At 35.9% G+C, this 27,548-nt stretch overlaps 1 protein-coding gene across 1 annotated transcript; it reads right to left on the reverse strand.

Annotated features, from left to right (window-relative positions):
• Window position 1: 1 nt before the first annotated feature.
• On the reverse strand, window positions 2-27,383 carry LOC103043795 (CKLF-like MARVEL transmembrane domain containing 6). Its single transcript, XM_049469662.1, has 5 exons — window positions 27,272-27,383; window positions 26,805-26,948; window positions 3,970-4,146; window positions 2,770-2,868; window positions 2-377 (listed from the first exon to the last, which is right to left on the reverse strand). Exons 2-5 carry the CDS (start codon window positions 26,925-26,927, stop codon window positions 222-224), a joined length of 555 nt encoding a protein of 184 aa, XP_049325619.1. The 5' UTR covers window positions 26,928-26,948; window positions 27,272-27,383; the 3' UTR covers window positions 2-221.
• Window positions 27,384-27,548: the final 165 nt, after the last annotated feature.

The raw sequence follows: 27,548 nt of genomic DNA on the forward strand, positions 1-27,548 counted from the left end.
GCTCAGATAAAATTAGCTGGGGTCTGATTTTTTGCGTCGTCTCTGCTTCAGGTTAAAAATCTCTACATTTACAAAAAAAGAAACAAAACAAAACAAAACAAAAACGATAAGGATAAAGATGATTAAGACCACTGGGAGGTTCAGTGCTCTCATTGGTCAGTCTGGGGAGTGAACTGGAAGTGGATTGGCTGGATTAAAACGTCACCAGATATAAAAACGACTCATTCGTTTCCGTTAGCATTTAGCTTCTCAGCTTCCGCAACAGGAGCTGGCGGGTTGTCAGCAGCTGGACTTCGCTTCAAACACGGAATTCCTTGATTCATTACGAACAAACCAAGATCTATGAAGAAAACGACCGTCGCCACGAATCCGAACACCTGCAAAACAAACAAAAACAACAACAAAATTTAGTTTTATTAGATTTATAAAAGCCCAAAAAATGCATTTTTCTTGCATGACGCAGAAAAAAAATCATACATAGCTTCATTACATCAAAGCTAGACTGCTGTAAGGCGCTACTTACTAAAAGTAGACTAAAATTAGACTAAAATCAGGTCCAGTCTGGCTTCCACTCAAATGCACTTCTAAATATATGCAAAATACATTAATGTGTGAAAAAGTGTTTGCTACCTTCATGATTTCTTATTTTTCCATGTTTGTCATTTTTAAATGTTTCAGATAATCAAACAAATTTGAAATATTAGTCACAAGACAACACAATAAAAACACCAAATGCAGTTTTTAAATTACCATATTTTTCGCACTATAAGCAGGGAGGGTTCATACACTTTTAAACCTTAAAATTTCCATAATTTTTTCATGACTTTTTCACACCATTAAGACACTTTTTTTTTTACGACCATACGATTTTTAAAACATCGGTGCAGCTCTAAGGCAGGAGCATTAGCATTAGCATTAGCAGCTAACCGATCTGTTGCTCATGTGGAAACTTCATTTCATGTCCCGGGATTGTACTGATGAGTGCCAGTTTCATCATAATGTTTTTTTTTATGGTCTTTTAACACGTTTTTGACATTTTTCCGATTTCTTAAAGTAACTACTGAGTTGAGTAATTCTTGCTATGAAACCCCAAAAGAACTGCTAACGCTTTTGCTAAGTGGTTGCTTATGTGCTATTAAGTGGTTGCTATGGAAACCTAATTTAATTTCACTGTTGCTTTAGGTGGTTGATAAACTGGTGTGAGGCCATGGCTATGCTGTTGCTAAGTGGTCGTGTGGTACAGATGTTGGTTGCTACGTTGTTGCTACGTGTTTGTAAGATGTTGCTATAGTGTTACTATGGTATAAAAGAAAACTGCTGAGTTGTTGGTAGGTGGTTGCTTGAGTGCTATTAAGTGGTTGCTATGGAAACCTTATTTAATATTAGTGCTACTTTAGGTGGTTGATAAGCCTGTTGTGAGGCTGTGACTATGCACTTGCTAAGTGTTTGTGTGGTACAGATGTTGGTTGCTACGTTGTTGCTACGTGTTTGTTAAGATGTTGCTTTAGGGTAGTTGTTGGTTGCAACATTGTTGCTAAACATTTGCTAAGATGTACGCTGTTTGCTTCGTGTTCGCAGAGGTGTTGATATAGGGTAATTGTTGGTTGCTAAGGTGTTGCTACATGGTTGCTGTGGGAAGGGGGTGGTTGCTAAGGTGTTACTATGGTGTAACAGAAGACTTTTTCATGCCTTCAAGGCAAATTGTCACAGTGTTTGTGTGGTACAGATGTTGGTTGCTATGTTGTTGCTACGTGTTTGTTATGATGTTGCTATGGTGTTACTATGGTATAACAGAAGACAGCTGGTTGAAGTTGTTGGTAGGTGGTTGCTTAAGTGCTATTAAGCAGTTGCTATGGAAACCTAGTATTGCTACTTTAGGTGGTTGATAAGCCTGTTGTGAGTCCGTGGCTATGCTGTTGCTAGGCGTTCGTGTGGTACAGATGTTGGTTGCTAAGGTGCTGCTAAATATTTGCTAAGATGTACGCTGTTTGCTTCATGCTTGCAGAGATGTTGATATAGGGTAATTGTTGGTTGCTAAGGTGATGCTACATGGTTGCCGTGGGAAGGGGGTGGTTGCTATGGTGTTACTATAGTGTAACAGAAGACTATTTCATGCCTTCTAGGCAAATTTTCATGACCATACCCTTTTTTACAACATCAGTGCAGACATGGACAATAAAATCAAAACTAAATCAACTAAAACTATAGTTAAGATTGATTTTAGTAGGGCTAAAATTAATCTGACTCTTCATTTTTATTTTTTTTTATAAAATGTTTAAGCTCAAAACGATCGATAAACGGAAACACAAAGATTTCTAGACCAAATTTTCATGACTTTTCAAAACTTTCTGGGTATTTCTATTTTCTAAAACTTAGCCAGGCTTAGAAATTGCAATTTTTTCTTTTAAATTTCTGGATTTTTCTAGGTTTTCACGACTGTACGAACCCTAATTTAGTGAACGTCTGTTTTTTTTGGTATATTATCATACATTAGGAGCACCTGATTATAAGGAGCACTGATGACTTATGGGTAAATTAAAGGATTTTAAGAACATCTTATAGTGCGAAAATTATGGTATGCATCATAGAGGCATGTCTAAAAGTCAGCAATCTCTCACCAGGAGGTGCACTACCCAAACCTGACCTCTACCTCAGCCTTTCACATAAGTGCTGCCCTCTTGTGACAAACCCAAATCTTAAATCAAATCACACACACACAAATATATAAATATAATATATAAATATATAAAAATGAAGATGCTACTATACCACAGCGGCTTTTTCCGTGGTCATTCCTCCGTTATCTACTGCGAACGCAAGCGAGGCAATGGCGAAGAAAACGGCGATGACGAGCGTGTATACAAAATCCTGCAGAACAGAGAGACCTCACTTCAGTTTCTGAATCAGTTTCTCTGATTTTGCTATTTATAGGTTTGTGTTTGAGTAAAATGAACATTGTTGTTTTATTCTATAAACTACAGACAACATTTCTCCCAAATTCCAAATAAAAATATTCTCATTTAGAGCATTTATTTACAGAAAATGAGAAATGACTGAAATAACAAAAAAGATGCAGAGCTTTCAGACCTCAAATAATGCAAAGAAAACAAGTTCATATTCATAAAGTTTTAAGAGTTCAGAAATAATCAATATTTGGTGGAATAACCCTTGTTTTTAGTCACAGAGTTTTTTATGCATCTCAGCATCATGTTCTCCTCCTCCACCAGTTTTACACACTGCTTTTGGATAACTTTATGCTGCTTTACTCCTGGTGTAAAAATTCAAGCAGTTCAGTTTGGTGGTTTGATGGCTTGTGATCATCCATCTTCCTCTTGATTATATTCCAGAGGTTTTTAATGTGGTAAAATCAAAGAAACTCATCATTTTTAATCGGACTCTTCATTTTTTAAAGAGCTTTATACACTAAAATCACTCATATGTGATGTTAATGTATTAATATCTGTAGCAAAAATGGTTCAAATTAAATTTTAAATAAAACAATAATTAATAATACATTATTTGACATCAAGAACAGTCAAGTAAAATTCAAAAAATTTAAAAAGTTTATCAACAGAACCAAGCATAAGTGATCTAAACGTGTACTATATTAGTTTATTACATTGAAAAAACATGTTTCAAATATATTTAAAAACACCAGTAATCCTAACTTTAAAATCAGAACTTCAGCTTTTATCACTCTCACCTGTATCTGCTGTATCTGTAGATTACAGTCCATTACCACAGAGCATCAATTCAACACCTTTATACACATTTTACACAAAAACTATTCAACTTAAAATGTCATTAGAATAGAAGTAAATGGGGACATGCTGAACTAATTTTTCAGTATGTTTATTTAATATTTTTAAGATTTTTTTCAAGCGCTGTATATTAATAACTCTCTTACTGTAGGTACTGTGATTTTACACACTGAGGAGGCGGAGCTACAAGCTGTAAGGAGTGTATTACCAGTAGAGGCCAGCAGGTGATGCCGACTCTCAGGTACAGCGGAGTGACGAGGAGGATGAGGAGGAGGAGGGTGAAGAGGAAGGCTGTGCAGCTGACGAACTCGAAAAAATACAGCGGAGCACAGGAAGTGCAGTTACTGACCACTTCCTCCAGAACGAAGGCCACGAACGACAGGAGCTGAGGAACAAAAACACATTCATTGTTTCTTCGTTAATTATTGGTTGGATGATCCCACCTCTGTGGAGTTCAATCAGTTTCACCAGAACCTGAAACAAAAAACACCATTCTTGAAAATGAACAGTGTTTAAATCTGGTGTTTTTGAAAAATTCACCTTCAAATATTTAGATATTTAAAATTCAGGTATTGAAATTTCAGTTTAGAACAGTTTTAAAATGATAGATAGAAGATGGATGATACATTTCAGCTAAATTATAGAATTCAGGTACAAAAAATGTAAGTAAAAACAAATCATGTAGCAAAAAAATAATTTAGATATTAAAAATTCAGGTTGAAAAAAAATTAGAAATTTGCTTGCTTGCTGTGTACCCCTGACGCTTCACTTCATTTTTTCGATCAGAATTTTCCTGGGGTGGTCCTGATTAGTGCCAGTTCCACCATGTTTTGATGGTCGTTGCAGTGACTGCACTTAAGGACACTTTCAAAGTTTTTTAAATTCTCCTTTTCAGATTGACTGACCCTACTGAGTAGTTCTTGCTTCTCATAACCTGGATTCGAACATTACTGAAATATTCACTATTCACTGTATACCTGTAACTCTACCTCTTCACTACTTTACTTTAACTGATGCTCTCAAACACTTTATTAAGAGACAAGAAATTCAAGTAATTAACTCTTGATGAGTTCAGCACAGCTGTTAACTGAAAGAACTGAATTCCAGGAGATTATACTTCATAAAACTGACTGAGAAAATCCAGCAGAGATGTTCAAAAACTGTTTTAAATACCTAAAATATAAAACATATTCTGGTTTGTTTAACAGTTTTTTAATTAACTAAATAATTGCATATGGTTTTCTTAATAGTTTGGATGAGTTTAGTATTAATATAGAACATTTTAAAATAATGAAAAAAAAATTACCATCTATACTCCAATGTTCTTTTTCTGACTATATATATATATATAAATAAAACACAATATTAAACAATGCAAGACCCATTAAACAATGACATCACCAGACCCGCCCCCAATCACGTGCTGTCTTGCGTCCGGACCAATCAAGAATCAAGAGTCAGCACCAAGCTCAACTCAAAACTCGAGGAAAACAGCAAAACAACAATAATCGGCCCTTTAATCAGCATTTAAATGTCTTTTTAAAAGGAAAAATAAGAGCGTTTGTTTTTCTGGGATTAAAAGTGTGAATTCAGCTGTAACTGGAAATATCTGCGCTGCTAAACTGTGCTGGACTGAGGTGCACAGCTTTCCACACGTGCTCACGTTTACAAGCACGTGCCCAACCATGTGGATGATGGAGGCCATACATGCGGTTACCTCGCACTTCTCAGGCAGCAGCAGCCTGTCACTCACACAGACACAGAGACAGCGCTGTGTACCTACAGTACTTCTTGTGTCAAGAATCGAAAGATTGCAACATGACGCGTTTGATTTAATTTCCTTAAGTGACATCACACGTCCTGCGATGTGACTATGCTTAAACGATACATCGTGCAGCCCTGTCCAAAACCATATCGTCGCTGTCCAATGAAAAATAAGTATTTCGATTTTTGTCAATTTTACAAAGTTTACTACAATATTAGTGGTGGGCAATATTATATTGTATACAATATATCGTGACACAGAAATATCATGATATTAAAAATCCATATCGTGATAATAGAGATGTTCTTTCTTAAAAGTAGTCTATTATTTACTGTGAAGCTTTAGGTGTATTTATTGTATAATTGTTTTAGTTTATAGTTTATATGCATGCACTAAATATTCTGCAATATTTTTTGCTGCATTATATTATTTTATGCTATATTATTTATTTTGCCACATTATGATTATACTGTTATACTATTATATACTATATTCCTGAAATTAATTAATTATTTTGCTGTTTTCATATATCACCAAGTATATATAAGTAAAATACCCTGATATATCGGGATATTATTTTAGAGCCTTATCGCCCACCCCTAATACATACTTTAAACAGACAAACTGTCCCTTACACTGTACCACAATTTCTTGATGAAAGGACCAATAGAAATACTTAAAAATGACCTGAAATAAACTCTTTTTACATCGTCTCTCTCTCCTGTAAAGTTCCTTTTTTTTAGATGCATGTTTTTCATTGGACAGTGATGATATATGATATATATATACACCCACTCATAGCTATCTATACCATCCCTACCCTACTTATCATCATCACTTCCCATCTGAACTGAAAACTGGAATAACTAGTACTACTGCGCATTTACGATAAAACTACTTTCACTGTTTTTAGAGACATTAGATCAAATAACTATTAGAAAGAGAGAGAGCGAGAAAGAGAGAGAGAGACAGATACAGAGAGAGGCCGTTAAAAAAAAAAAAAAATCTTTGTTGTAAGAAACGTTCAGGAAACCGAGCCCAGATCAGCTGAGAGCAGAGTTTCATACTGAAACTACATCAGTACTGAATGTGGTTTCTGATTCTACTCTTACCCAGAAATTACTATGAGAAATTACTTTAAGGAACAACCAATGTGGGAGTTTTTGGCAGATCCAAATAACCGATATTATACCTTCTATTATATTAAATCTGCTGATGCTCATTGCTATCTTACACCCTGTTAACAGTCTATTTTCACGCCTTCCTCCTGCCTGGTTTAAACAGCAGCAGAGCTTCTGAATATATCTACACTGATGGGCGTGGTGTTCTGGAAATGAGGTGTGTTCAGGTACATTTCTGGAGTTTGGCTTGTTTGTCTTGGAGCTCCACCGACTGAATACAACCTAGACAGACGCCAACAGTCAGACGTTCATCGCTATCTTGGCGCTGCAGTGCACAAACCCAACTTTTACATCAACAGTAAACAGAATAGTAAATAAGTAAAGCGTCAACCAGCAGCTCAGTTTCCTCTGCTGAGAAGAGTTTGTTGAACACGTCCAGGTAGCTGCACCGTTACAATAGCAATCCACCAAAGTCAGAGCTCACCTGATCTACTCTTAAAGTTCTGTTAAACTCAGTAACTCAGAATATCACAATATTCTCATTTAAAAGCATCAAAACTTCACTCTGTTATAAATATTATAATACAGTAAAAAAAAGTCTAGTCTAAATCACACTACACTATTATTATAAATATGCAAAGTAAAGATGCATATATTTATATGAAAATCATTTAGCATGTGTTTATTTCATGCTAAACATTGCTTAAACTAATAATTAAAAACTTTTTAATTAATTCTTAATGGTATTGGCAAAGTATCAGATCAGGACAATGGGGAAAATGAATTGACTCAGACTCCAGTACAGATTATATAAGCTGTGTACGTCAGTAACAGGAGTTGATCAGGTAATGGAGGCAGGTGTTGTAACTCAGGCTGTAACAGTTCAGGTTATAATAGTGAATCTGCTGGTGAGCTGGAGAGTGACGTTAGCCACTAAGTGTTAGCGGTGTTAATGTAATGGGAGGAAAAAGGCAGGATAACCCCACTTCCTGAGGAACCTGTGGCTAACGCTAACCGGACGGCTACGTCACCACCAGGCCTTATCACCACCTCCCAGCACACACTCCCCGACCTGACCCACAGAAACTCCGTCACAACTACAACCGTGGTGACTAAACCAGAGTTAACCTGAATTAACCTGAATTAACCTGAATAGAAACATCAACTCCGTCACAACTACAACCGTACTGAATTAACCAGAGTTAACCTGAATTAACCTGAACTGACCTGACCCACAGAAACTCAGTCACAACACCAACCGTACAGACTAAACCAGAATTAACCAGAGTTAACCTGAATTAACTTGACGAACAGAAACTTCGTCACAACTACAACCGTACTGAATTAACCCGAATTAACCTGAACAACAGAAACATCAACTCCATCACAACTGAAACCGTACTGACTAAACCTGAATTAACCTGAATTAACCAGAGTTAACCTGAATTAACCAGAATTAACCAGAATTAACCAGAATTAACCAGAGTTAACCAGAATTAACCTGAATTAACCAGAGTTAACCTGAATTAACCTGAATTAACCAGAACTAACCTGAACAGAAACATCAACTCCGTCACAACTACAACTGTACAGACTAAACCAGAGTTAACCAGAATTAACCTGAATTAACCGGAATTAACCTGAACTAAATAGACCAACAGAAACATCAATTCAGTCACAACTACAGCCATACTGACTAAACCAGAATTAACCTGAGTTAACCTGAATTAACCTGAATTAACCGGAGAAACATCAACTCCGTCACAACAGCCGTACTGACTAAACCAGAGTAAACCTGAATTAACCAGAACAGAAACATCAACTCCGTCACAACTACAACCGTACTGACTTAACCAGATCTCATTCAGCCTCAATTAACCTGAATTAACCAGAATTAGCTTGATTTAAACAAATGTATCCAGAATTAACCAGAACAAACCTGAATTAATCTGAATTAATCAGAAGGAGCAGGTGTAAACACGAGGTAACCGCATGGCCTCCACATGGCTGAGGGATGTGCTTGTAAATGAGTGAAATGTGTGAAATACACCCGTGATGAACCGTCACATGTCTGCAGCTTCAACACTACTGTAGATAAAGGGGACGCACCAAATATTTACCTGAAATTGTGACTGATTGATTTGGGTTCTTTGATCTGAATCGTGGTTTGCAGCATGTTTTACATTTGATATTTTGGGATGGACCAAAAAAGTAAAAAAAAAAAAAAAAGGTTCAATAAAACAGCAGTTCATATGTTTCTGTTAACAGTGGATTTCTTCTTGAAACTCTTCCATAAAGGCCAAATATGAGGAGCACAGGACTTATGATAGTTGTTCTGTGGACAGATTCTCCTGATTCATCTGAGTTGTGGATTTCTGCAGCTCCTCCAGAGTGATCATGGACCTCTTGGCTGCGTCTCTGATCTAGGGCTGGACCCGAATATTCGGGTATTCGGATATTCGTTCGTTGAGTAGGTATTCGGTTTTTAATTTTGGTATTCGGATATTCGTTTTTTTTCTCCTTTCCAGAGTTCCACCTCACTCTAACCACTTCTGTTCTCGCGGGTCCCGTCAGAATATCTTGCGCGCGGGACAGAACTGAACTGTTATTGGCTGGAGCGGGAGTTTAATCCAGACGATGCGGGAGCAAATTAATAAATAGTTAAGAAAACTGTAATAATTGTTAAAAAAAAACCTAAAGAAAACTCTCAACGCGCAGGATGGACCGACACACACACGCACACACCGATGGTGTTTGGACTGGGGTAAGGAACGGGACCGCACTATTCAGCGCTGCTGTTTTAATAAATATATAAGTAAATTTGAAGCATTAAATGTAGTTTATTTAATTTATATTAGGAACGTGGGGCGGGAGCGGCAGAAATGTGTATGTGGCGGGCGGGCGCGGGATTAAAAGAAGCAATTTTTTTGCGGAGCGGTAACGAGACAGAAACGCGGGAGCGTGGAAGAGTGGGTTTAAAAATCAGTCTCGCTCAGACCTCTATTATACATGATAAAAAAAACGAAACTGATTTATATAATAAAACGTAAGGGGTAATGTGGAAACAGTAGGGGCTAAATCGGTTACAAAAGCCTGGCCTACAAAAATGATGTCTGAACGAATTTCCTCTTATCTAATATAATTTAAAATGGTTTAAAAATATAAAATAATTTCTAAGCAAACGAAATATTTAATATTGAGCTTATAGCCCAAGTGCAAAAATACATAATCAGTAATACGGCTATGCCCTGCACAATGCTTAAACCGAAATAGACCAAGTACAATAACGTCATTAACAATGACTTTCCTCTACTCTAATATAATTTAACATGGTTTAAAATATAAAATAATTTCTAAACAAACGAAATATTTAATATTGAGCTTATAGCCCAAGTGCAAAAATACAAAATCAGTAATATGCCCTGCACAATCCTTTAACCGAAATAGACCAAGTACAGTTTACAATGACTGTCCTCTAATATAATCAACAATGTTTAAGAATATAAAATACTTCCTGAACAAACGTTTTTTTTGTTTGTTTTTTTAAGCAAATAGCCTAAGTGTGAAAACACAAACAGCAATTTACTGGGCTGGCTTGCGCAGTGGAGAAACCGTGCAGCAGCAGCCTCCTAGCCTGCTTACGCAGCGGATAAGCCGCGGTGTGGGGCAGCAGAAATTCCGGGATGACAACACAAAGAAATCTGAGCTAAAAACACAGAAAAAATATGGGGTGAAAACACAAAAATATGGGGGATAAAAACACCAAAAATCCGGGGTGAATATGTCTCGTCGGTCAGAGCAAATTGAACATTTTTCAGTGGATTAAAGGGGCCGTGATTTCCTTTTTTTTTTTTTTACCTCTTTTTTTAAAAACGAATATTCGAATATTCGCTTCGAATCAGTGCCGAATATCCGGAGCTCAAAAAACGCTATTCGGGCCAGCCCTACTCTGATCACTGCTCTCCTTGCTTGTAAACTTTGTGTTGGTTTTATCACTTAAAATCTCAGTAAAATATATATTGAAGTTTGTGGCTGTAAGGTGACCAAATGTGAAAGAGTTCAAAGTGCGAGACACTGTACTTTTCATTTCCTCTTTTCGTTTCTAAAATAACGTCCTGCTACTTTAGATTCGTCCTGTAGAGCCTGAAACCAAAACTAACTGTAATAACTGTACTGTATAGAATGTAAACACACCCCAGCCATGGTTCAGATGTTCAGGAGTTTAGAGGGTATTTAATTTATCTGATCAGAAGGAAATAAAAGCAGATGATTGGGAATTTCTCAGTGATTTCCACCGTGAACAGTCCAGTTTTCTCAGGGTAAACCCGACAGACGAAGCATCTGACCCAGTTCCGCTCAGTCCTGCGGTCATGTGCTGAAGTTCTGGTGGATTTAGAGTCGAGTAAAGTAGAAAAACAGAGCGTCTGAGTGACGTCAGCGCAGTAAAATAAAAATACTCCTATTTACAGGTACCTCAAGCACTGCTGAGACTAAAATAACCCCAACTTTAGATCTGCACACAACAAACACGCAATATAAACACTGGTGTGGTGCTGGAAATCTCTGCAGTTAAAGATATCAAATTAATATATTGCATTTTAAAACTGATATAATAGAGATTATAGATCTTCCTATAATAAATCTACCAGAGGGAATCTCAGTAGATAAGCTTCTGCTACTAAACTCACCCAAACTATGAAAAAAAAAACATATGGAATTATTTATTAGCTAAACAAAATTGAAGTATTTGAAGAACTTTGGCTGGATTTTCTCAGTCAGTTTTATGTGGTAGAGTCACCTGGAATTCAGGCTTTCAGTTAACAGCTGTGCTGAACTCATCAAGAGTTAATTACTTGAATTTCTTGTCTCTTAATAAAGTGTTTGAGAGCATCAGTTAAAGTAAAGTAGTGAAGAGGTAGAGTTACAGGTATACAGTGAATAGTGAATATTTGAGCAATGTTCGAATCCAACTAAGTTAATCTCAAACCCCCCCTCTGAGAGGGACTCATTTAAACCCCCACTCTGAGATTACCGCATCTAAAATCCCCACTCTGAATGAGTTCATCTAAAACCCCCACACTGAGTTTGTCAAAAAAAAATTCACTCTGAGTTTAACTCATTTAAACCCCCCACTCGGAAGGAGTTAATCTAAAGCCCCCGCGCTCAGATGATCTTATTTAAACCCCCACCCTAAACAAGTTGATCTGAAACCCCCACACTGATTTAAACAGTAAATATATCAGGATTTCTGGCTGTTTAAAGGAGAATAAATGAGATAAATTTGCCCGGTTGTTTTAAGGCATTAAATCAGATCAGATGAGTCGGGTCACATGACTTTGTGTCTCTCTCTGGTCTGGGCAGTGTCTGGAGTTTACCCTGTAGAACTGTGTTCCAGTTCACCCACTATAACTATAACTACACCAGTTACACCAGTTTCCCCCTGAACAACCTGATCTGAGATCAGTGCAGGAAGTGGAGGAGGGAAGTACCAGCGTTTCACACTCAGGAGATACGGGGGATTTCCACACATCACTATCACTAACACTCTAATACACACACACACACACACTCTAATACACACACATTCTGATACACACACACACTAATACACACACACATGCCTCATTTACACCTGGCCACCTGCCCCAACGGATCTCACACACCTTTCAGTGCAGGTAGAGAGAGATATCTCAACATCAAAAACAAATACCCCAAACTGCTGAACTGAATTCATAAGTACAATAGCTATGCCGAGGTAAATGTTTGATTATAATAGCAATGCTAAACTAAATTCATGATTAGAATAGCAGTGCTGAGGTAAATGAATGACTAGAATAGCACTGCTGAGGTAAATGTTTGATTATAATAGCAATGCTGAAGTAAACGTTTGATTAGAACCGCACTGCTGAATTAAATTCATGATTAGAATAGCAGTGCTGAGGTAAATGTTTGATTATAATAGCAATGCTGAAGTAAACGTTTGATTAGAACCGCACTGCTGAATTAAATTCATGATTAGAATAGCAGTGCTGAGGTAAATGAATGACTAGAATAGCACTGCTGAGGTAAATGTTTGATTATAATAGCAATGCTGAGGTAAACGTTTGATTAGAATAGCACTGCTGAACTAAATTCATGATTAGAACAGCAGTGCTGAGGTAAAAGCTTGATTAGAATAGCAGTGCTGAGGTAAATGTAGGATTAGAATAGCACTACTGAGGTAAATGTTTGATTAGAATAGCAGGGCTGTGGAAAATTCACAATTAGAAAGGCACTGCTGAGGAACGTTCTGATAAGACTAGCACTGCAGAGGTAAATGTATGATTTGAACAGCACTGCAGACGTAAATTCACAAAAAGAAAAGCACTACTGATGAAAATTCATGGTTAGAAAAGCATTGCAGAGGTAAATGTATGATTTGAACAGCACTGCAGAGGTAAATTCACAATAAGAAAAGAACTACTGAGGAAAATTCATGGTTAAACAGCTCTGCAGAGGTAAATGTATGCTTTGATCAGCACTGCAGAGGTAAATTCACAATAAGAAAAGCACTACTGAGGAAAATTTATGTTTAGAACAGCACTGCTGAGGTAAATGTATGATTTGAACAGCACTGCAGAGGTAAATTCACAGTATGAAAAATGTATGGTTAGAACAGCACTGCTGAGGTAAATGTATGATTTGAACAGCACTGCAGAGGTAAATTCACAATAAGAAAAGAACTACTGATGAAAATTCATGGTTAGAAAAGCATTGCAGAGGTAAATGTATGATTTGATCAGCACTGCAGAGGTAAATTCACAATAAGAAAAGAACTACTGAGGAAAATTCATGGTTAAAACAGCTCTGCAGAGGTAAATGTATGCTTTGAACAGCACTGCAGAGGTAAATTCACAATAAGAAAAGCACTACTGAGGAAAATTTACGGTTAGAACAGCACTGCTGAGGTAAATGTATGATTTGAACAGCACTGCAGAGGTAAATTCACAGTATGAAAAATGTATGGTTAGAACAGCACTGCTGAGGTAAATGTATGATTTGAACAGCACTGCAGAGGCAAATTGACAATTAAAACAGCAATACTGAGGTAAATTGACAATTAAAACAGCACTACTGCGGTAAATTCACAATAAGAACAGCACTGCTAAGGTGAATGTAATGTGCTTTGCTGGTTTGTTTCCTGTGAAAGTGTTCAAGAAATAAGTATTTATAAAAAGAAGTGTTTTTTTCCTTGTCTGAAGCATGACAAAAACATATTTAATCTGTGTAATTTACTTTTAACATTTAAAAAAAAAAAAAACTTTTCTCTATATATGTTTTCTGCAATATACCCTGTAACAGGTGCTGCATCAGTGCAACACTGTAAACTACAGTAGACCCAGTGTTTATGAATGAGAGCATTAATACTCAGAACAGGAAGAGCACACTCATCCCTAACAAATAATAAAAGTCCCGAGTGAAGCTTCACTCAGCCGAACAGGATTATAAACGCTTTAAATAAATCTAATTTCCACACAAATCAATGAATAAAGAGCAGAGCGACATATTTCACTAAATCCCATTAACTCCTCAATTCCTGAACTAAACACACATATTCCTACTGCGGTCTGTAACACAACAAGAAGAGGACAGTTAAAATGTAACTAATATTTTTATATCTTCTGAATCAGTTTCTCTGATTTTGCTATTTATAGGTTTATGTTTGAGTAAAATGAACATTGTTGTTTTATTCTATAAACTACAGACAACATTTCTCCCAAATTACAAATAAAATATTCTCATTTAGAGCATTTATTTACAGAAAATGAGAAATGACTGAAATAACAAAAAAAGATGCAGAGCTTTCAGACCTCAAATAATGCAAATAAAACAAGTTCATATTCATAAAGTTTTAAGAGTTCAGAAATCAATATTTGGTAGAATAATCCTGGTTTTTAATCACAGTTTTTTTTATGCATCTTGGCATCATGTTCTCCTCCACCAGTCTTACACACTGCTTTTGGATAACTTTATGCTGCTTTACTCCTGGTGCAGAAATATAAGAATTATATTAGATTTGTAAAGATGTCAATGATCTAGAATGTCATGATACTACTACTACTACTAATAATAATAATGCACTGCAACTATCTCCATATATCCAGGATTAAAGTAGAATAAATGATACTGGACAGATATAATCTGTCTCTAGTAGATATATAATGAGAAATAATGAGAACAGCAAAAAAAAAAGTAGTTCCCTGATGTGATATTTAGGAGTGGTGCGATATTTTGGGGTGTAATATCGGTTACTAGGGGTGTGACGAGACACTAATATCACGAGACGAGACGAGACAAGATACTGGGTTCACGAGAACGAGACGAGACGATTTTGAAATAAAAAATTTAAGAAAACGTCAAAAATTTAAAATTGAAAGTTTTATTTGAGAAAAATCATATAACGCAAACTTAACAGACTGGTTTCTCTCACACATTGATTCTATAAGAAATAGAAATAAGAATAAAAATAAAAAATAAAAATACAACTTTTCTAGGTCTTATATAGTGCAAACAATAAGTGCAAACCACAACCAGTCATATTAAGACTATCGTTTGTGTTTTTTTTCTCCTAAATCTCTCGTAATTTAACTATTCGTTACCATAACCAGTCATATTAAGACTATGCTTGAAGTCCACACTAAACAGTTTTTTTTCTCCGCGAGACACGTTTAAGCTTGACGAGAAATATTGTCACGTTTTAATCTCGCGAGATCTCGTCACACCCCTATCGGTCACCATATTCATCCGTATCATCATCAAAGGTGTTGATGATGATGATGATAATGATGATGGAACTGGCACTCATCAGGACCACCCCAGGAAGTATTTTGGCTTGTTTTTAACACTTTTAAGTTATTGCATGATTCCCTATGTGCTCCTTTTTAGTCTGGATCTGAAATGTCAGTATTATGTATTTTTGCATAATTACACAACTCTACTCGAGAGTGGTTTGGAGGCACTAACGGCCGCTGGAGGTTATTTTTCCGTTAGCTGGCTGTGTGTAATATTTTAGATGCAGTTTCTGCAGCAGAGCGTGACGCCTAGAAAACGATGGACTCTATTGGTTAATAATTTTATACGTTTAGCTGAAAAACACACAGCTGACCTTCTTCAGCTTGACCTTGGCTTTAGCTGCAGGATCATGTGACTGTGTAAGTGGTGTCAGCTGGACCTGTTCTGGAAATGAAATTAAATAAAAGCTGCTAAATTCAATCAGCAGCTCACTGTAGAGCGTCTGTGAGAGTCAGGATATAAAAAGCCTGTGAACGAGGGCAAAAATGAGGAGAAAACAACAGATTTAAAGCAGAATTTCATGAGTTTTTGATGAACATCTAGAGCGCGCTGTAGAGAAACGGCTCAGTATTAGGATGCAACTAATGATTATTCTGGTTATCGACTAATCTGATGATTATTTTTATAATTAGCCGATTACCTTATTTTTCATGCACTTAAAATTCTCTAATTTCTTATGTATGAATTCTATCAGTCAGGTATTAAAGAACAGTAAAGTCACTCCACTGAAGAACAGAGTTATACAGAAGTAGAGTAAAGTGTCTCCAGCATCAAGGCTGGAGCAGTATTAGCATAATCTGCCGTGCTAAGCGCTAGCTCTTTCCCAGATCAGAGGTGAGTATTATCCGCCTGTAGCCTGCTGCTAACCCTGGCTATCACAGCTGGAGCGGTATTAGGACTAGCCGCTAACCATAGGGTTAAACGCTAGGTCCTTCATCTTTCAGAGGTGAGTATTATCTAGCACTGCTGGAGTCCATATACTCATCCATCCATCCATCCATCCATCCATCCATCTATCCATCTATCCATCTATCTATCCAGTTATCTATGCATCTATCCACTTATCCATCCATCTACCTACTTATCCATCCATCCATCCATCCATCTGTCCATCTATCTATCTAGCTGTCTAAGCAGGTCAAAACAAGCAAAAGGCAATAAAGGTGAGCAGTTTAACATGTACTGTGTAGCTTGATCTAAATTTGGAGTGTTTTGGGCGTAATGTGATTATTTTTCCCAATTAGTCGATTATTTTATTGCACTTTTACTCTTGGGACATTTTTACATCTTTGCTTTTGTAACGACGGGAAAAGTACAGCTTGCGTGGCTCAAAACACGCAAAAGTCATGAGTTTCGTAGATTAGTCAACAATTATTTCTGGCTATGACTCCTGTTTCAAGCCTTTTTCTTTTGCTTTAAAACTATAAAAACAGCTGAACATATCAGCAGAGGAAACTGAGCTGATCGTTCACACTTTTATTTTGTTCATTGTAGGCCTAAAAGTTGGGTTTGTGCACTGCTGCACGCACCTTATTTGACAAATCACTGCCAAGAAAGCGATGAATGTCCGACTGTTGGCATCTGTCTAGGTTTTACTCAGTCAGTGGCGCTCCTGTGTTTTCTGTTACCAAGATAAACAAGCAAAACTCCAGAAATGTACCTGCACACACCTCATTTCCAGAACACCACGCCCATCAGTGTAGATATATTCAGAAGCTCTGCTGCTGTTTAAACCAGGCAGGAGGAAGGAGTGAAAATAGATGGTTGGTGGGGTGTAAGATAGCAATAATTGCTCTTGGTCTGTGAGAATGTGGAAGTCTGACTCAGTTATGAGTTGTTGTTATTTCGGTCATAAAATGTTAAAAACATGTCGATATAAGGAAACAACAGCTGGGAAATCAGCACAAACCCCCACCCCCCCACCACACACACACACACACACACACACACACACACAGTACACACAAACACACACACACACACACACCACCCCCTCACCAGATTTCACCACAACTTCTACATCCAATCAATTACACAACAATTCCAGACAGCATAAAAAATCTGCTTCTCTTACAAAAATAAGCTTTCTGAAGAAAACAGGATTTACATCACACTTCCAGAGAAACCAAAAAACACACACACACACACACATATGATGGAGATAAACTGGACAACTCAACTGCTGACCAGCTTGTTTATAAAGAACCCTTGGGAAAAGGAATTATACTTAAGAGCATTAAAAGTATGTTAAAATTAAGTAAATTCCAAAATGCCATTTTGTGCATTTTCTATTTAATATACTCAATAAATATACATATTAAATATACTTTCTCTGCAAGTGTATTGTTAAGCAAATATACTTTAAATTAAACGTTGTAATGATAGAAAATATATAGTGGCAATAAATACTGTTTAAAGTGCACTTTAGTGCAGTTTTCTGTCCTGTAGCATTAAGGTGTGCACAATATGTGCATCAATACGCAAAGTAAAGTTATACCTAAAACCACAACCTAATGCTTTTAACTTGTACTTAAATCTACAGCTCTAAAAAATAATAAGATTCCACTTAAAAACGATGAGTTTCTTTGATTTTACCAAATTAAAAGCCTCTGGAATAAAATCAAGAGGAAGATGGATGATCACAAACCATCAAACCACCAAACTGAACTGCTTGAATTTTTGCACCAGGAGTAAAGCAGCATAAAGTTATCCAAAAGCAGTGTGTAAGACTGGTGGAGGAGAACATGATGCCAAGATGCATGAAAAAAACTGTGATTAAAAACCAACCAGAATTATTCCACCAAATATTGATTATTTCTGAACTCTTAAAACTTTATGAATATGAACTTGTTTTCTTTGCATTATTTGAGCTCTGAAAGCTCTGCATCTTTTTTTTTATTTCAGCCATTTCTCATTTTCTGCAAATAAATGCTCTAAATGAGAATATTTTATTTGTAATTTGGGAGAAATGTTGTCTGTAGTTTATAGAATAAAACAACAATGTTCATTTTACTCAAACATAAACCTATAAATAGCCAAATCAGAGAAACTGATTCTCTTATTTTTTCCAGAGCTGAAGTATATTTATTATGTATTTAAGTATTTATTTTATTTTTTTTTAAGTATGTACTTTTTCATGTTATGTATACTTTTTAAAATATGCATACGCAATAACATCGCCAACATTTTTTATGTAGTTAATGATAAAACTTCCTAAAATATTGTATCATATCACCACCCTAATTATCACATTAGGGTACTACTTTTGTGTTTTTATCAAAAGTAAAATTCGCACTGTTCTCATTATTTCCCATTATATATCTACTAGAGACAGATTATATCTGTCCAGTATCATTTATTCTACTTTAATCCTGCATTATTATTATTAGTATCATGACTGATCATTCTGGACATTGACTTCTGTTACAAATCTGATACAATTCTTGTATTTTTTTATATCTCAGTTAAGAATGTGCCATATCATGTTGTATAAAATAACACAATTTAATTCTCATTTTGTTACAATACTGTATTCTTGATTTTTTTTTAATGCAGTGTTTTGTCATGTTGCCAAAAGTATTGTTATCCCAAAAAAAAAAAAAAAACATGAAATATTGTGATATTATTTTAGGGCCATATCGCCCAGCCCTCAGTTCCCTCTGTTTAAAACAGTGTATAACTATGGAGTTTTCAACTTTCATGTAATATATTTATCAACATATATATATATATTTAACCGAATATCAGCACCCTACCTGCTACTGGTTTATAATTATGACTGTATGCAGATTCAATGAGATTCTTTTTATATATATATATATATATATATATTCTGATTAGTCTGTTTATGTACTTTCATTTTACTGCTTTTGTTTTTAAGTGTGTACTTTTATTTCTAAGTGTTCATTTATTGATTTTATTTATTTTTAATGTATTTTTACTTTTTTGTTGCAAGTTTAAAATAAAAATATAAATAAAAAACACTAAAATGCACTTTTTGTTAACTAAGAGGAAGCTTGAGAGCAGACACAGTGTTGAAAACGCTGACCGAGCAAAGACCAACCCATTTCACAACACTTACACCATCTGTCTGAACCTGATCCACCCTTCCCTTTATTACAGCCCTGCACAGAGGCCACGCCCCTTATACAGTCAATACAGGAGAGAACCAGACTCCGCCTCTTTTACAACTGCCACCAATCAGTGCAGCTTCAGTGGGTAGCCAGTACACAATACATACACAATATATCATCAGTTAGGCATCAACAATACAACAAATGAGAGACCATCAGAGGAGACATCACACAACATTCCGTGACATCACAGAACATTCTGTTATCCTGATGAGAGCCAGTTTCATCATCGTAATGTTTGACTGAGTAGTTGTTGCTTCTCATAATCTGGATTCGAACATTACTCAAATATTCACTATTCACTGTATACCTGTAACTCTACCTCTTCACTACTTTACTTTAACTGATGCTCTCAAACTCTTTATTAAGAGACAAGAAATTCAAGTAATTAACTCTTGATGAGTTCAGCACAGCTGTTAACTGAAAGCCTGAATTCCAGGTAACTCTACCTCATAAAGCTGACTGAGAAAATCCAGCAGAGATGTTTAAAAACTGATCATCTAAACAAGAAGAGCTGCTTTAAAACATATTCTAAATAATTCCATATGTCTTTATTAATAGTTTGGATGAGCTTAGTTTTAAAATACGATAAAGAACATTTTAATATAATGAAAAAACACTAAAATTAACAATACAACAAATGAGAGACCTTCAGAAGAGACATCACACAACATTCCGTGACATCACACAACATTCCGTGACATCACACAACATTCCGTGACATCACACAACATTCAGTGGCATCACAGAACATTTTGTGACAACATAGAACATTCCATGACATCACAGAACATGTCATACACAACATTCCGTGACATCACACCATTCCGTTATCCTGATGAGAGCCAGTTTCATCATCATAATGTTTTTGATGATCTTTGCGATGACAGTAGTTCTCGCTTCTCATAACCTGGATTCGAACATTACTGAAATATTCACTATTCACTGTATACCTGTAACTCTACCTCTTCACTACTTTACTTTAACTGATGCTCTCAAACACTTTATTAAGAGACAAGAAATTCAAGTAATTAACTCTTGATGAGTTCAGCACAGCTGTTAACTGAAAGCCTGAATTCCAGGTGATTCTACCTCATAAAACTGACTGAGAAAATCCAGCAGAGATGTTCAAAACTGATCATCTAAACAAGAGGACCTGCATAAAAGAATCTAAAATATAAAACATATTTTGGTTTGTTTAACACTTTTTTGTTTAGTAAATAATTTAATATGTTTTTCTTCATAGGTTGAAAGAATTAAGTATTAATCTATAATATAGAACATTTTTAAATAATAAAAACACACTGAACTTAAGGAGCTAACTCTTGATTGGTACTGTATGTAAGAGCATTTTAAAAGAACAGCATGCATATTAAGCTACATATTAGGGCTGCACGATACATCATTTAAGCATCGTCATGGCGATGTGCGCATGTGCAAAAGACACGTCGCAAACACGTCATGTTGCAAAGCTGTGATTCTTGACACAAGAAGTACTGTAGGTACACAGCGCTGTCTCTGTGTCTGTGAGTGACAGACTGCTGCTGCCTAAGAAGTGCGAGGTAACCGCATGTATGGCCTCCATCATCCACATGGTTGGGCACGTGCTTGTAAACGTGAGCACGTGTGGAAAGTAGGGGTGGGCGATATGGCTCTAAAATAATATCACGATATTTCAGGGTATTTTTGTGATAATGATATACTTGGCGATATAGGAAAACAGCAAAATAATTATTTCATTTCAGGAATATAGTATAATAGTATAACAGCATAATCATAATGTGGCAAAATAAATAATAAAGCATAAAATAATATAATGCAGCAAATAATATTGCAGAATATTTAGTGCATGCATATAAACTGCAAACTAAAACAATTATACAATAAATAAACCTAAAGCTTCACAGTAAATAATAGACTACTTTTAAGACAGAACAGCCCTATTATCACAATATGGATTTTTAATATCATGATATTTCTGTGTCACGATATATTGTATACAATATAATATTGCCCACCCCCAGTGGAAAGCTGTGCACCTCAGTCTAGCACAGTTTTTTTTTTGCGCAGATATTTCCATTTACAGCTGAATTCACACTTTAAATCCCAGAAAAACGATTTTATTTACCTTTTAAAAAGCCATTTAAATGCCTGATTAAAGGGCTGATTCCTGGTTTCCTCGGATTTTGAGTTGAGCTCGGCGCTGACTCAGCTCTTGATTGGTCCGGACTCGAGACCAGGGTTTGGACAATGAAACTGAAACACCTGGTTTTAGAGCACAATAATTGATTGTGGTGACGGACAGTTCTGGTGGAAACAGGAGAGTTGAGGTGCACATTGAATTCTGCGTGATTTGATCAGCCGTGGTTTTATGTTTTTTTGGATACAATCCAGGTTTAGGGCTGGGGCGACGCGTCGACATAATCGACGTCATCGATTACGAAAATACATCGATTTGCATAACGCGCGTCGGCGCGTCGTAAACATGGCGGTGCCTGTGGAGAGCATGGACTCCGGAGAGCGATCTCCAGCTACAAAAAAACGCCAGCGGGCATCTAAAGTTTGGGAGCATTTCACGCAAAAGGGCAACAATGTGGTCCTCTGCCATATGTGCAAAATGGGGGTGGTCTATCACAGTAGCACAACTGCTATGCAGGAGCACTTGAAGCGCAAACATCCAGGAGCACTATGTCAACAGAGTCACACAGTAAGTTACCGTTTACATCAGGGTCTCCGCGGGTGTCCTTAAAAAGACTTAAGGCTGTCTACCAAAGGTTTTAAACCTGCCACAGGCAGAAATTATACATTTTTGGTTTATATTTGTGCATGGCATTTCGCAGTTTCCAGAAACAGTAGCATTATTCATAAGTTCAGGTGTTTAGCTAAGCTAGCTGCCTTAAGTTATTTTAGCTAGCGCCGTCGGCGCTGCGGTGTCACACCGTATTCTGTCACCGTCGGAATTTTGTGACCAGTGCTCACGGTTATGAGCGTTCATTGGCAAAACAGAAGCTTTCTATACCTACACCTTACCCTCAGCCCTAAACTGAACCGTTTTGGCCAGTCGGGGTAAACATTAGAAACGAACACGTTTCGAATCGGCCAGTGCACCGGTCTGCTGAGAACTACTTGCCAGTGGTCACAAAATCTAGCGGTCACAGAAAACAGTGCAACACACGGTTGTGGTGTATGGGAGCTTATCCATTTTTAGCGTTATAGATCTAAACAACGTGCTGTACATGTAAGTGATTATAAGTGTGGGGTTTGGTTTAGTAGGCTTGTGTTGTTGTTGTTGTTATTATATATAAATATAGTAATTTATCGTTTGCTTTAAAACGTAAAATAATAATTATTTAAATATGTTTCTCAATAAATAGATTAGTCGACTAATCGAAAAAAATAATCGTTAGAATAATCGTTTAAAAAATAATCGTTAGGGACAGCCCTATCCAGGTTAGCACCCGAACATCCCTTTCAGACAGCTTCCTCTTACAGCATCCACAGTTAATCCTGTTGGATGTGGTTTGTCCTTCTTGGTGGTATGCTGACGTTACCCTGGATACCGTGGCTCTTGATGCATCACAAAGACTTGCTGTCTTGGTCACAGATGCTCCAGCAAGACGTGCACCAACAATTTGTCCTCTTTTGAACTCTGGTATGTCTCCCATAATGTTGTGTGCATTGCAATATTTTGAGCAGAACTGTGCTCTTACCCTGATAACTGAACCTTCACACTCTGCTCTTACTGGTGCAATGTGTAATTAATGAAGATTGAACACCAGGCTGCTCCAATTTAGCCATGAAACCTAAAATCCCACACTAAAATGATGAATGTAAAATACATACAGTACAGAGTAAATGAATAGTAAAGTGATCTATCAGATTATGAAGGAACACATAAGGAATCACATAGTAACTTAAAAAAAGTGTTAAAAACAAACCAAAAAAACGAGTTTTTAACATTAAGAAGGCACAAAACTTCCACACAACCACAATGACAAATAGTAAAATTCCCAGTTAGTGTAAACACCCGACAGTCATGTGATCTACTGATAGTGAACTAAAGGCTCTGGTGAATTCACACTGACACTGGTGTAGAAGTGGGTTTGAACACATTTGCTAAAATGAATAAAAGCCCCACCTACACTGACTATAGAGAACAACATTTGCAGAATTATAGTTAATCACAAAAACAATCTTTTCTATATTTTTTTGGCTGCAGTTAAAATAAACGTTAGATAACCCAAACCCTTTCAGTGTGTTATCAGAATAAGACGTTATCCTAAAAACGTTTTTATTGCAGTATATTAATATATATATAGTTATAGTTAGTGTTTGTAATGTTTGTAATTTTAAGTTCTAGCTGAAAAAAAATTAAAATTTAAATTAAAAAGTAGTTTCTATGTAGAAATATACATAGTCAGATTGTCTAGAATGCCACTTAAAACAAAATTCTAAGTCACAATATCTAGAAAACTTCCAATTGTTTTCAAACTTTTAAGTAATTGTATCTAGGAAACACATAATTTGGTTAAAAATTAAAATAAGTTAAAATCAATTATTTGCTCCAGAACACTGCAGAAAGTCAGAATTTATACACTGTCATTTTTTTAGGTTCAAAGTTCTACGAGATAAATAAATAAGTTGCATTTTGAAATTAGAGTTATATAAAAAAAAAGCCAGGAAGACGTGGGTTTGCACTCCTGAGAGGGGGGGCTTTTCCTGGCTTTTTTTTTTATATAACTCTAATTTCAAAATGCAACTTTACCTTTCCTTAGAAAATGAAGAAAAAAAAACTAGATACTGTTCTAAGCTACGCTGATTCGTAAAAAATAAGAAAAAAGAAGCATTTCACCTGCAGCCGCTACTGAGAGGTGGTGCTTTTCCTGGCGGGGGTGCTGAATTCAGCACCATAGTATAGTGTCTAAATCTGCAGCCACGCCATGAAAAGCACCACCTCTCGTAGGCGTGTACGCAACGTCTTCTTGATAAATACGGAGAAAATTGCTTTAGCTAACTTTATTCAAAAACGAGCACCCAAGAGAGGGGGTGCTTTCATGGCGGGGGTGCAGATTTTGGTGTGCTATTAAAATAAAAGCTTATTTTAAAACAATTATTGCTTTTTCTGCTTCATCATTTTATGGCCACTGGTGTTAATGATTGCTCTGTATCAATATTTAGCTGTTTATACTGTTCCACTGTTCTGCAGATGCTCTTAGTAATATATAAACAGGACGGATATTTCAATATTTGCATCCTTATCTGTTTAAACTAATAGCTGCATGACTGCACTGAGAGGCTGGGTACTCATAACTCATATCTCATAACTCGCTTATTAGCCCTAAAATCTAGCTTAAATCGCAACAAACATGCATCTTTTATCTCAGAAGTACAGCCCCCAGTTTGTCTTCAAGTCCTAAACAGATACATCTAAACCATCACACAGAAGCTCTTCACTGAAAAACGTACATTTACTGATCATTTTACCAGTAAAAAAAAAACAATAAAACCCATTAAAAAAAACGCCATCGATCTATTAGTGACCAAACACTGCAAAAACCCTCCCAATCCCATGAAACACCACAGCAACCACCACCTACACCATAAGAACAACATCAAAGCAGCCATCAAAAAAAAAGAAACACTTAAGTAAATTAAGCAACTAAATATTTAGGAATTGTGACCTAGAGTTTTGGAATTTAAATATCAATTTATATTTTATAAATTGCAAAGTAGTATTTTTAAATAAATAATATAACCACATTTCCAAGATAATGAAACGTATTATACTGAAGTTTAAAGAAAAGACTTGCTTGGAATTTTAAAATATTGAATGTTTTGCTAGAACCTGAACTTCTCAAATAAAAGCATTAAAACAACCATCATAAACACCAAAAAAACTATTTACATCAACTGGAATATTTTTTGGATTTTTTTTTTTTTTTAATGAATGCATATTTCTGAGATTTCTTTAGCACAATTGCTAATTTTCATGAACAAAGAATGATCTAATTTTAATGCTATGTATGTATCCTTGGAATACGTACTTATTTTAAATAATGGCATATTTGAGAATATTTAGCTAGAATTTTAAATATTTTCTAAATATTTTCAAGAAAATGTGAACCAAAACTTTGAAAAGAATATAATTTTCTTTAACTTTAATTTCTAAAAAATAATATTTATGCAGTGATACTGCATCTTAAAATGTATCTCGTATAACTTTAAAATAATGACAGTGTATAAATTCAGTTCATTCAAAATTGAAAACCTTTGACACAATGACTCAATATGAATACTTTCAGCTAGGACTTAAAATTACATTTATTTTTCTAATAATATTTTCTCATTTTTTCTTGAAAATGTGAACTGGAATTTTGGAAAGAACACAATTTTCTGTAACTCTAATTTCTACATAATAATATTTCCAATATATTTTCCAAGATTCTCAAAATGTATTTATGTACCGGTATTTATAATTTTCTTTGACACAATTATTTTTAAAAAGTTTGAAAACAATTTCTATTTTGAATTGTTCTAGATATTGTGACCAAGAATTTAATTTAAAGTGACATTTTAGACAATCTGACAATATGAACATTTCTAAAAACTACCTTTATTTTTGAGAACTTTTAGCTAGAACTTTAAATTACAAGCTTTTTTTAAACTAGAAGTTTTTTTTTAATAATAATATTTCCAAGATACTGCAACTTATGCATTTATTTCATAGAACTCTGTAACTTTGAACTTTAAAATAATGACATATTGTAATATTGTACATTTATGCAGTGTCTACATTTGATTCTCAATGCTTATAATTGTCCTAGACACAATAACATACAAGCTTTAAGTTTCAAAACAATTTGAAGTGTTCTAGATTTTTTATTTTTATTTTTTTTACAACCATGACTATAATCTATGCATATATCTAGAAACTACTTTTAGACTAGAACTTAGAATTTTTTATACACATTATAAACATTGAAATGTGGACTTTTAGAAAAATGGAACAGCCTAGAAGTTCGGAACTTTTTAAAATTTTGTTTAGAATTTTAATATAATGGTTTATTTCCTCTAGAGTGATGCAGTGGTGGGTGATCTTAAAGTTTGGATGAGGGGGGATCATTAGTGCATCGTATTTGGACGGCAAGAAAGGAGGGACACAAGCACGAGCTGGGGTCATGGGGTCACTCACCACTTCCAGAGCTTTAAGGAGGAACCTCTTGGAGTCCAGATGTTTTGACGGCACCATGAAACATCTGTCTTTGGTGGGCTGTTGGGGCGTGGTTGTGGGGCTATAAACCTCTGGATTCTCCATTATTCAGTTTTATAAACCAGCCTGAGGAATAAAATTAGCATAAAGTGTGAAAACTAGCTTTAAACAAAAACAACAACATCGAATTACCCGTTCCACCTTAAATGGTGCAGCAGTTACATTGTGCCGCCATTGTGGCGCCTCACGTGGTGCCACAATGTAACTGCTGCACCATTTAAGGTGGAACGGGTAATTCCACGCAAGAAAACTCGAACTTGGAAGAAAGTGAAAGCAAACCAAAACACCCACAAAACTCACCTTTACAGCCCAAATAAACACACTTTCACCCAACAAACCACCGAAACGTTTAGATAAGACGCTCAAAACGACGTTTAACAGACGTTTACCTGTCGTTTTTCCCTCGCGCCGTCACTTCTTGTCGTCTTTTGTTGGGTAGTAGAAACAGTCCTTCCGCAAAAACTGCGCTGAATCACGTAGATCAAAAAAGCCCAACCAACGCTTCCCAGCAAGAGATCAACCACGCAGAGAAAGAGAGGGGGCGTGGCTACCAAACAGCCCCCGCCAATGAGGAGGAACTTCACGTGTTATAGAGATCTGATGTTTTATTTTCAAAAATATATACAGTTATTATGAATTAAAATCATGTAGTAACTTAAAAGTGTA

This window comes from Astyanax mexicanus, chromosome 1 (assembly GCF_023375975.1).
Source record: "Astyanax mexicanus isolate ESR-SI-001 chromosome 1, AstMex3_surface, whole genome shotgun sequence".
In the NCBI taxonomy this organism is placed as follows: Eukaryota; Metazoa; Chordata; class Actinopteri; order Characiformes; family Acestrorhamphidae; genus Astyanax; species Astyanax mexicanus.

Coding starts and splice junctions, on each gene's coding strand:
- LOC103043795 (XM_049469662.1), bottom strand. CDS start 26,927: ATGGAGAATCCAGAGGTTTATAGCCCCACAACCACGCCCCAACAGCCC. Junction 4,147..26,804: donor TCCTTAAAGCTCTGGAAGTG/GTGAGTGACCCC, acceptor TTTGTTCCTCAG/CTCCTGTCGTTCGTGGCCTT. Junction 2,869..3,969: donor TCACCTGCTGGCCTCTACTG/GTAATACACTCC, acceptor TCTGTTCTGCAG/GATTTTGTATACACGCTCGT.